The 11,381-nt window shown below is 49.4% G+C and overlaps 2 protein-coding genes across 2 annotated transcripts; one reads left to right on the forward strand and one right to left on the reverse strand.

Annotated features, from left to right (window-relative positions):
* Positions 1-352: 352 nt before the first annotated feature.
* Positions 353-1,861, reverse strand: N7479_008457 (cytochrome P450; the record flags this gene model as incomplete). The annotated part of the gene is made up of 1 exon (XM_057256151.1): positions 353-1,861. One exon carries the CDS (start codon positions 1,859-1,861, stop codon positions 353-355), a length of 1,509 nt encoding a protein of 502 aa, XP_057110013.1.
* Positions 1,862-3,009: 1,148 nt separating this feature from the next.
* On the forward strand, positions 3,010-10,341 carry N7479_008458 (type I polyketide synthase; the record flags this gene model as incomplete). Its single annotated transcript, XM_057256152.1, has 4 exons — positions 3,010-3,454; positions 3,524-3,778; positions 3,834-9,454; positions 9,514-10,341. 4 exons carry the CDS (start codon positions 3,010-3,012, stop codon positions 10,339-10,341), a joined length of 7,149 nt encoding a protein of 2,382 aa, XP_057110014.1.
* Between the last annotated feature and the right edge of the window lie 1,040 nt (positions 10,342-11,381).

Below are 11,381 nucleotides of genomic sequence, written 5' to 3' on the forward strand. Positions count from 1 at the left end.
TGCTGGAGACAAAGTTTTAGTTTACGGTTAGATAGTGGTAAGTAGAGTGGTGAGAGCTATATTGGAAAGAATAGGAAGAAGCCAGGAATCTCCGATATATTCAAACTATGGAATACACCAAATACTATACCACAACCTTGATAGGAGAAATAGGGAATCTCAGGGAGAAATTTGAGGCATTCAACACAAATTGCCCCTCGTATTTGATGGCAGCCTGCAAATCCAGGTCGGCGTAGCCACTCTTTCATGTTCTGCTTTAATGGATGAAATTTCCCCTTGTCTTAAGATTCCCCGAGACTTGGGAACTGATACCCCAGCACCAGAGCTATGAAGGAGCTCAATAGGTTTATGCCTACTTTACGAGAACACGCACACCCTTTGAGCCCTTCACACACAGCGGCACGAAGTAATCAGCCACAATATCCACAGCTGACTGATCGGTCTCATATAACTCAAGATGATCGACACGGCGGAACAGCGTTGCAAGCCCAATATTTAGCTGCGCCATCCCCATCTCTTTGCCTAGGCAGCCACGCGGTCCTCGGTGGAAAGGGACAAAGTACTTGCTCAATGCTTGTCCGTTAAGGGCCAGGGGGTTACCATTATTAGCCAACCACCGCTCGGGCAGGAACTCGTAGGGACGATCCCAAATGCGGGCATCTCGAAGTTGCTCCCAGTGACACATGCCGAAAACGGTGTTGGGGGGAATTGTGTAATTCTTGTATCGCGTGGGAGCATGGGTGTTGTAGCGACGAATACGTTGACATACACCAATCGCGAGTCGAAGTGCTTCGCGGATGCATGCGGCCAAATATGGGAGGTTTTCGAGCTCGGGTATCGTGAGAATCTTGTTCGGATCAGGCATGGAAGTCTTTAGCTCTTCGCGGAGCTTTTTCTCGACATCGGGCTGGGCCAGGATGTAGTAGATTGCCAGCGCAGTAGTCATCTTTGACGTTTCGAGAGCAGCGCCCACCAAACTGCCAGCCTCCATCTGCAGCCTTTCCTGGGTCAATTCACTAGGATCCAGTTTGGAGTTCAGGATCTCGTGGAAGATAGTCTGATGAGAATTTTTTTCCTGATCGTGCTTAGATCTATCTTTGAGTATTCTTCCGATCTGGGCGGCAATCTCTTCGTTGAACTTGAAAATCTTCTTCATTGGCGGCGCGAACGAGGACACGATAGCTTGGGGAATCGACCTAAGGACCGTGAAGACCCAAGGAAAATGGGCACCAGTATGCACCATACGGGCCACATCCTCAGTAACATGATTATAGGGTGCATGGAATTTGGGGTAATCCACGGAGTGATAGGATAGGCCAAAAGCGTAGTATCCGATGATATCCATCGTGAGGGCGTCGAATGCCTCATTGGCGCAGATGATTTGACCTCTGTGATTTTGGATCCGCTTTACCAAAAGGTCAGTTTGCTCCTGAATAAATGGGCTGAAATCCAAGATCTTCGATCGTGAAAAAAATGCTGCCAGCGGAGCACGTCGCCTGGCGTGGTGCTCATGGTCAGCGGTATCGAATAGCGCAGACCCGAAGCCGAAGCGGTATCGCCACTCTGCTGGCTTCTGGTAGGTTGCTGTAGTTGTATAAAGCTCATTGTAGAAGTCTGGATCGTTGAAATGCACTTCGTTGGGTCCTATGCGCATAATGGGCCCGTAGGTTTTGTGCCATTCCTCGATTTTGAAGGTGAACTGGCCTCCGACCACAATGTCCCAGAATATTTCATACCACCCAGTAAGGGCACATAATTTGGGTCCTGGTATGTTCGCAAGAGGATCCAAAAAGAGACGATATATAGAAATGCAAATGAGGTAGGTTGCAAGAGCCCCTGCAAATAACCACAATGATAACATATTCGATAGGGTTGGAAGCAGTCTCGGAGATCCAAAAGCCCCTTGCTCGATGGGGAAAATGAATGCGTTGATGATCTTGACGAAAAAGGTGTAATAGTATAATTGTACAATAGTAATGCCAGTACCCGACGGCCTATTTGGATCAATGAATATTGGCAATGATTTTAAAAGTTCAAAAGATATAGATATAGTCTATCAAACTCAGAACAAGCGTTTACAGTTTATGGGGAGAAAGCCCCTATGAGTAGTAGAAGTGTCCACAATATATTTCGTCACTCCTCTCTACCATCTTCCTAATTCTTATCGTACCCCTCGCGCCAGCCATTACCAAAAGACCCCCCATGCGGAGGGATGGGGTTACCTTGGCAAGGATCGGCCCGCTTCCTAGTGGGGCAAAGACTATTTGTAACCTTAGAGGTACATGTACCTAGAAGGTACCTATTCCTGCAGGATTTCTCACACATCGATCCACAACCTATTCCTGCAGGATTCTTCGTACATTATCATTTTACTTTGTAGTCACAACATTTGAAGCATTGATGATCTATACCGCTATAGGATGCCCTGTTACATACATAGGGACAGGGACGTTTAGCGAATAGAGTATGTATCTATAATCTATTACTATAGGATTCTTCATACATTGTTATCCACAACCTATTCCTACAGGATTCTTTATACATCGCTACCTACAACATACGGGGTAAGGATCTAGGATTCCTCGTACATCGTTATCTACAATCTATTCCCGCAGGATTCCTCAGTAGGACAAGCTCGAGAAGAGGCTGAAATTCTTAGAGTAGGTACGGAGTAATGAGAATTATATTGCGCGAGACCAAGAAATATCACATGTGATGCTGACAGAATATGCAAATTCAGTTTCGCTGCAGGCTCACGCAAGAGGCATTTTCTGGCACGATAGAGCGCGAGGCTTGTTGAATAGTAAGCCTGAGTGAACATACTTGGCAAAAAGGACCACTTCAAGGTTGTTATATAACACTCGATGCTGGGTGGTTTAGATTGATTAGTATATATAATATTTGGATCGCAACAATCAAGTATAGCACTTTCTCAACCTCCTCTTCTTCCACAGAGACACCCTTCTTTAGACCTATTTACACTAGAAATATTGGCCCTAGTTGACTATCATGGCCACTCATAACTCACAGCCCTTCCAAGATGGCGTCCTACCCTCCCCCAAAGCCTTCCTCCAAGTACCCATTGCTGTCGTTGGGATGGCCTGTCGTCTCCCCGGCCACTCTACCACTCCAAAGAAGCTCTGGGACTTCCTCGAACGGGGCGGTATTGCCTCCAACGACACACCCTCAACGCGCTTCAACCTCGCCGCACATCACGATGGTTCCAAGAAACCCAAGACGATGCGCACGCCCGGCGGCATGTTCATCGAGGAAGCCGACCCGCGGGATTTTGATGCCGGGTTTTTCGGTATCTCAGGAGCCGACGCGGCGGCTATGGATCCACAGCAACGGCAGCTGATGGAAGTTGTATATGAGTGTTTGGAGAATTCGGGCGTGCCACTTGAGAAGCTTTATGGGGCACAGGTCGCGTGTCATGTAGGCTCTTATGCCGTTGGTGAGTATAATCAACGTTAATTTTGAGCATGGTATGTACATATGAAGAAACGCTGACGATGGTGCAAAGATTACGATGCGATACAGGCTCGTGATCCTGAGGATCGGGCGCCAGGAGCAGTTGTTGGTATCGGGCGTGCGATGTTGAGTAACCGGATCAGCCATTATTTCAACTTCAAGGGGCCTAGTATGACGATAGACACTGCCTGCTCTGGGAGTTTGGTTGGTCTGGATGTGGTATGCCGTTATCTTCATACCGGGGAAGTGGATGGCGCCATCATTGGTGGAGCGAACATGTACTTTAGCCCGGAGCATAACCTCAACAGTGAGTCTAATCTGTCAAGGGAGTAAACAAAACTGACTGGAGGATTATCGTTCAGCTGGTGCTATGAGCGTCGCGAACTCCCTTTCCGGTCGCTGCCATACCTTCGACGAGAAGGCAGACGGGTATTGCAAGGCGGAGGCAATCAACTGCGTTTATTTGAAGCGACTTAGTGACGCGGTACGCGATGGAGACCCTATTCGCGGAGTCATTCGAGGCAGCGCGACCAACAGTGATGGCAACACGCCCGGTATCGCCAGTCCCAACTCCGCAGCTCAAGCAGCCGCTATTCGGTCTGCTTACGCCCACGCGGGGATTACGAATCTGAATGACACCAGTTACCTGGAGTTTCACGGGACAGGAACTCAGGCGGGAGACCCTCTTGAGGCGAGTGGTGTATCGTCAGTGTTCAGCCCGACTAGGAAGCCGGAGGCGCCACTATATATTGGCTCAGTCAAAAGTAACATTGGTCATTCGGAGCCGGCTGCGGGAATCAGTGGATTGATCAAGGCTGTCTTGAGCATTGAGAAAGACCTGATTCCTGGAAACCCGACCTTCATTACCCCCACCCCAAAGATCGATTTCGAAGGTCTCAAGGTGCAAGCCAGTCGGGCAAACCGCCGCTGGCCAGTCGCTCCATTCAAGCGTGCAAGCGTGAATTCCTTTGGTTACGGGGGATCAAATGCACACGTCATTGTCGAGGAGCCTAAAGTCCTCCTGCCTCATATTGAGAGCACATATGTTTCCTCGTACCAGGCTGAAGCTGACCTATTTGCTGACGAGGAGGAGGCCTCTGTAGGCCAGCCCCAACTTCTTGTACTATCTGCAAACGATGAAGCATCCCTTCGTGCAAGCGCGACGGCGTTGAAGAATCATCTGACCAACCCTAATGTCAAAGTTTCGCTAGAAGATCTTTCGCATACGCTCTCAGAACGTCGGTCGCACCATTTCAACCGCGGCTATCTGATCACAGATAAAGTTTTCATCGATGAAAGTTCTCTTGTGGTTGGTAAGAAGTCTATCACTGAGCCCCGTGTAGGGTTTATCTTCACTGGCCAGGGAGCTCAATGGCCCCAAATGGGCAAAGCAATTATCGACACGTTCCCCGAAGCTCGCGAAATCGTTGTTGAGCTTGACAAGTTCCTCCAGGACAGCTCACTTCCTCCATCATGGTCTCTCTTGAGTGAACTGATCGAACCGCGCGGGGCAGAACATCTCCGCCAGCCAGAATTCTCCCAGCCTCTGGTCACTGCTCTCCAGATTGCCTTGGTCGATATCTTTAAGAAATGGGGGGTATCGCCAAAGACTGTCGTCGGTCACTCCTCGGGTGAAATTGCTGCCGCGTACGCAGCAGGCCTGCTTTCCAAGAAAGCAGCCATCAGGGCAGCTTACTACCGTGGTCAAGCTGCTGCCTTGGCTGGAATAATTGCCGAGGGCCCAGCGTCTCAGGTACAGCAGCATCGGCAAGCATGTGGTATGTTGGCTACTGGTATCGGTGCCGAAGAGATCACCAATTACCTTCAGGGTTTGGGGCAGAGCGTGCAGATTGCTTGCTACAATAGCCCGAGCAGTTTGACACTCTCCGGTACCATGGAGGGTCTCACCAAGGTGCAGAAGCAATTGACTAAGGATAGCAAATTTGCCCGAATGCTACAAGTCAATGTAGCCTACCATTCGACCTTCATGGATGAGATCAGTCATGGCTATACGGATCTGCTGGCCAAGGACTTTGAGCACCTTCCATTTAAAGAGGGTGCTGTACGAATGTTCTCATCTGTGACAGGAAAGCAATTGACTGGACCCACAGACTCCGACTACTGGAAGTCGAATATGGTCTGCCCTGTCCGCTTTGACGCCGCTCTGACAAACATGTTGACAGGCAGCGATGCTCCCGACTTCCTTATCGAGCTTGGTCCTGCTGGTGCTCTGAAGGGCCCGACTTTGCAGGTCTTGAAGAGTCTCGGGAGCATCAAGACTCAATACACTAGCGCCATGGCTCGTGGTGCAACAGACATGAAGTCCATTTTCCAAGTTGCCGGATCTCTTCACATCGCTGGTGGCAAGGTCAGCCTGAACCAGGTTAACAAAATTGAAGGCGTGAACCCAAAGGTGGTGGTTGATCTGCCAAATTATTCGTGGAACCACTCGACAAAGTACTGGTACGAGAGCGAAGCATCAAAAGATTGGCGCAATAGACTCTTCCCGCCGCATGACTTGCTTGGTAGCAAGGTCCTCGGAAGCCCATGGCAATCACCAGCTTTCATGAGATCTTTGAACGTGCAGGACCTGCCATGGATTGCTGACCATAAGATGGGTCCCGACATAGTCTTCCCAGCTACTGGTTATATCTCCATGGCGATCGAGGCTATTTACCAGAGATCCGACGCCTTACATATCCTCGAAGGCGGGAAGAAGGTTGAGAACCCTCGGTACCGTTTGCGGAACGTGCAGTTTAAGAAGGCGCTCGTATTGCCAGACAACCAATCTACCCGGATGTCGCTGAGCTTGACTGCCCACACTGGCGTTGGTGACTGGTTTGAGTTCAGGGTATCTTCACTTTCTGGCACAATGTGGACTGAACACGTGCGTGGCTTGATCCGAATCGACGAGGACATTCCTCAAGTGGCCTCTGCTGAAGACACCAAGCCTCTTGAGCATCCAGTCGAGGCAGGACTATGGCACAAGGCTATGCTCGACGCCGGATATAGCTTTGGTCCCAAGTTTCTCAAGCAAGTTCAAGTTGAAGCACGTACAGGAGCGCGGACTAGCAGATCAGTCTTGGAGCTAGAAGTACCCGAGTCCAAGTACCCACAGTCCAAGTACCCCATGCATCCCGCTGCCATGGATGGATGCCTTCAGACTTGCGCGCCGTCTCTCTGGAAAGGAAACCGCCATGCGATCAACGCTGTTCTTGTTCCTGCGATGATCGACAGTCTGGTCATAACCTCCTGCAAGGCTGATCGCGGTCTCTCGCTGACCTCCGCTGCTTATGTCGGTCTTGGTCGTCCCACCGACAACAAGAACTACATGTCCGACGCGAGGGTATATGACCCTAAGACTGGCAGCCTCCTCTTGCATTTGTCTGGCCTCCGCTATACTAGAATTGATACTGGCCCAAGCGTGTACGATGCCCATACTTTCAGCGCCGTGGTCTCTAAGCCTGACGTCTCTTTCCTCTCCACCCGGAGCTTGCAACAACTAGCCGAGAAGGAGCAAGATTCACAGGACCCCAGTGTAGGCGTCGCAGGCGAGATAATCAAGCTCGCCGCTCACAAGAAGCCCACCCAGCGTGTTCTCGAACTCAATTTTGTTCCTGGAGTAAGCCAGAGCGTATGGGCCAGCTCCATTGCGGGTCAAGACATCATTGGCAAAACCTATCGCCAGTTCGTCTATCGTCTCACAGACCCGAAGGCCCTCGTTGAGGCCGGCCAGCAATACACATCTGAGAAGATGGAGGTCTCCCTGTTCGACCCTGGAAACATTGCTTCTGCCGAGGATGAATTCGATTTTGTTGTGGTCCGTCTGTCACCAGCAGCGGTAAATGTCGAGCAGGTGGCAAAACAACTCAAAAATGTCGTCAAGAAGGGTGGCCAAGTTCTCTTCCTTCGCCATCGCGCTGTTCAGCATAGTGAGGACATTATTAATGGAGAAGCTGAGAAATTCGACAACGGCTCGTACGCTGACCTGCTCAAATCCGCTGGCTTGAACTTTGCCGGCCACTTGGCATTTGCAGAGAGCAACGAGTTCGCAAGTCTGAATCTTTCTTGTGTACAGGCTGAGGCTGATTGCACCAGTAAAGAGGTTTCAATCTACCAGTTCTTGGAGCGGAGCACCTCGGCACCTAAGCTCATTGCCGCACTGAAGGCACGCGGTTGGAATGTTACCACTTATGGTGCCGGTGAGGCCGGCAAAGCTCCCAAGCGTTTGCTAGTGCTCGATGAGCTTGATGCAGCATTATTGCCAACCCTATCATCTGAGCAATGGGAATCATTGAAGAGTCTGCTTGCTTTGGATAAGCGCATCCTCTGGGTGACCACTGGGTCGCAGACCTGCGTCTCGAGCCCCAACAAAGCTATGATTCATGGATTAGGTCGCACTGTTCGTGCCGAGGATCCTTTGGTTCAACTAACAACCTTGGATGTCTCCGGTAGTTCGACAGAGGCTACATTGGAGTCAGTGGAGACCATTCTCGAGAGATTGGGCCAGCCCGAAGTATTCAACCACGTTGACAGCGAGTTTATTGAGCGCAATGGATTGATTTACATAAACCGTATCCAGCCAGATGATCAAGTCAATGCTGCCGCAAGTGAGAATTTCCAGGGCTCTGAGCTGGTCAACCAGTCTCTGCACGATTCGCCCAATATGATCCGCTTGCGGTGCGAGCGTGTTGGAACGACAGATTCTCTTATCTACTCCGAGGTCGCACCCCACGAGCTACCGCTGGATGACAACAAGGTTGAAGTCGAAGTCTATGCTGCCGGACTAAACTATAAGGATGTCGTCATCACCATGGGGATTGTGCCTGAGAACGAGCATATTCTCGGATTGGAGGGCGCTGGTATTGTTCGCCGCCTCGGGAAAAATGTGCATAATGTTCGTGAGCTTGAGATCGGGCAACGGGTCCTCGTCTTCAAGAAGGGCGCTTTTTCCAATCGTGTTCACGCTGAGGCTGAGCGTGTGTTCCCAATTCCGGACTCCATGACTTTTGAGGAGACCTGTACTTTGGCATCTTCTTACTTGACCGGCATCCACTCTCTCTTCGACCTTGCTGATACCAAGAAAGGTTCCAAAGTGTTGATCCATTCAGCATCTGGTGGGTTGGGTTTGGCTTGTATCCAGCTTTGCCAGTACATTGGCGCCGAGGTCTTTGCGACATGTGGTAATCATGAGAAGCGTGACTTTTTAGTTGAGCATGCAGGTGTCCCCACCGATCACATCTTCAACTCTCGTGATGCCTCTTTTGGAATGGATATCATGGCAGCTACAAACGGCTATGGTGTTGATACTATCTTGAATTCTTTGACGGGCGACCTTCTCGACGAATCCTGGCGTTGTATTGCCGCTGAAGGTACCATGGTCGAGCTTGGTAAGAGAGACATGCTTGACCGCAAGGGCCTGAGCATGGAGCCTTTCAGCCGCAACGCTTCCTACCGATGCTTTGACATGGGTCACGATGTGGTGTCTGACGCCATGATCAACAACTTGCTCAAGAGGCTGTTTGTTCTCCTCGATGCTGGCCACGTCAAGCCCGTCCATGTGGCGACGACATTTGGATGGGATAACGTTTCAGGCGCGATGCGTTACATGCGTTCCGCAAACCATATTGGAAAGATTGTCATTACGAGTGGAGACGGGCCTGTCAATGTGCCCGTACGTCCGAGCAGGTTGCCGCTTCAGCTCCGAGGTGACGTTAGTTATTTTTTGATTGGCGGACTGAAAGGTCTTTGTGGAAGCGTTGCTGTCAATCTAGCTGGTCTTGGTGCAAAGCATATTGTCGTCATGGCCCGAAGCGGCTATGGCGACGAAGTGTCCCAGCGCGTGATTTCGGATCTTGCTGCTCTGGGCTGCGGTGTTACCCTTGGCCAAGGAGACGTGTCCAAGGCTGATGATGTTCGTCGGGTAATTAAACAGTCTCCAGTATCCATTGGGGGTGTGATTCAGGGAGCCATGGTACTTCGGGTAAGTCTACTTCTGATGAATGACTCATTTGAATGATGTGTGCTAACGTGTTGATCTAGGATCGTATTTTCACGGATATGAGCATTGAAGAGTACCATTCCGCTGTGGATTGTAAGGTTGCGGGAACCTGGAACATTCACAATGCTCTCATTGAAGAGAACATGAAGGTCGACTTTTTCACTATGCTTTCATCAATCTCCGGTGTCGTGGGTCAAAAGGGGCAAGCTAACTATGCTGCTGCCAACGCCTTCTTAGACGCTTTCGCGATCTACCGCCGGAGCCTCGGCCTAGCCGGCAACTCCGTCGACCTGGGCGCTATTCAAGATGTCGGCTACATGAGCCACCACGTCGACCTACTACAGAATCTCAGCTCCGATGCCTGGACCCCGATTAACGAAGCTCTCATGTTGAAGATCGTCGGTTTCTCCATCACGCAGCAAATCGCGGCCATCAGCGAGGCCAGTGCTGGCCAGCTCGTCACCTCGATTGCCGTACCTCAGCGCGAGAGTTCCAATCTTTTGCGCGACGCCCGGTTCAGCACTCTCAACTTCAGTGACGGCGAAGATTTGGGCGCCAACAAGGACAGCAAGGATGCCGGTCTTCAGGCATTACATCTCCTGGTTAAAAACAAGGCAGCCATTGCCGCGATTCATGATGCTATTATTGCTGTTGCTGTTTGTCAATTCACCACGATGCTGAGTTTGAGCGAGCCAATGGAACCAGCCAAGGCTCCTTCCAGCTATGGGTTAGATTCACTTGCTGCAGTCGAGTTTAGAAATTGGGTGAGGTTGGAGCTTAAGGTGGAAGTGACGACTCTAGACATCATTTCTGCCACAAGTCTAGAGCAGCTGGCTCAGAAGATTGTTGCGCGTTTGACAGCTGCATAGCTCGATTTGTTTGTAACCGTTTTATTGCCTAGATATCACTCATTGGAGTTCTGAGAGTTCTGAGTTTCCTCAGTGTTGCAGGTAGTCTCCAACCGCCAGTGCGCATTTCCAATCGTAAATTTTGACCGCCTAGCTTACCGCTTGTTCGGCATTATCTATGTACTCATTCCCAATACCTTTCAATCAGCTCTTTGAATCTAATTGCTCTATTTCTAGATGTAAATAAATATCAAATACAGAATTCAATTATTAAGAATTAAGGTACGGAGTAGTACAAATTAATTAGCGAATTCAAAAATTTCAAGAAGTACTGGAACTTTACTAAATCCACATAACAATGTGTCAGACTGTGAGGCCCCCCCCCGCCCAGGTAGACTTCCGCAAAGCCCACAAATGGGCTTATGGGCCCCCATTAAAGCCCATTTCGGCACTAACAAATCGGCCTCTGTAATCGCTGTATTACAATCTTCTACCAGTCGTATAAAGTTCAAGTTTAGAACCTAGATTTACAGGAGCTATATAAGTATACATTTTCATTTTAAACAAATTACAGCCAGTAAGGATTGGGTTATCGCGGAAGAGGTAACAGTTGATGTTTTGATGTTGAATATATATTTAGACAGAGAAGTACTACTTTCTGTAGAACCTCTGTATTTTTTAAAATTTCTAAATTAACGCGTTTTTTCGCATTTTTAAACGTGATTTGCAGAAATAACTAGTAATAAATTCTAGATTATTCAAACTAATATAATATTACACTAGGGATCATGCTTATAAACGAGGGTAAAACGAAGGGTAATTAAAAAAAACTAAAAGGGGGGTTCAACTTTAGATTTCTCGGTATATTTGTATTGTTTGGGGCCCAAAACCCAACCAACCCATTTGCGGGTTGGGTTGGGTTGGGCTCTGGGCTTTATGGGCCGGTGCGGAAGTTTACGGGCCCCAGGCCCTAAACAGGAACCTTAGTTTTTGTTATGGTCTTGTTAGAACCTGCCCCTGGACTGGCGAGTTACACACTAGGCCAAAAAGACCACTATATC

Source organism: Penicillium vulpinum, assembly GCF_028829585.1.
Source record: "Penicillium vulpinum strain IBT 29486 chromosome Unknown utg000003l_segment0_segment0, whole genome shotgun sequence".
In the NCBI taxonomy this organism is placed as follows: Eukaryota; Fungi; Ascomycota; class Eurotiomycetes; order Eurotiales; family Aspergillaceae; genus Penicillium; species Penicillium vulpinum.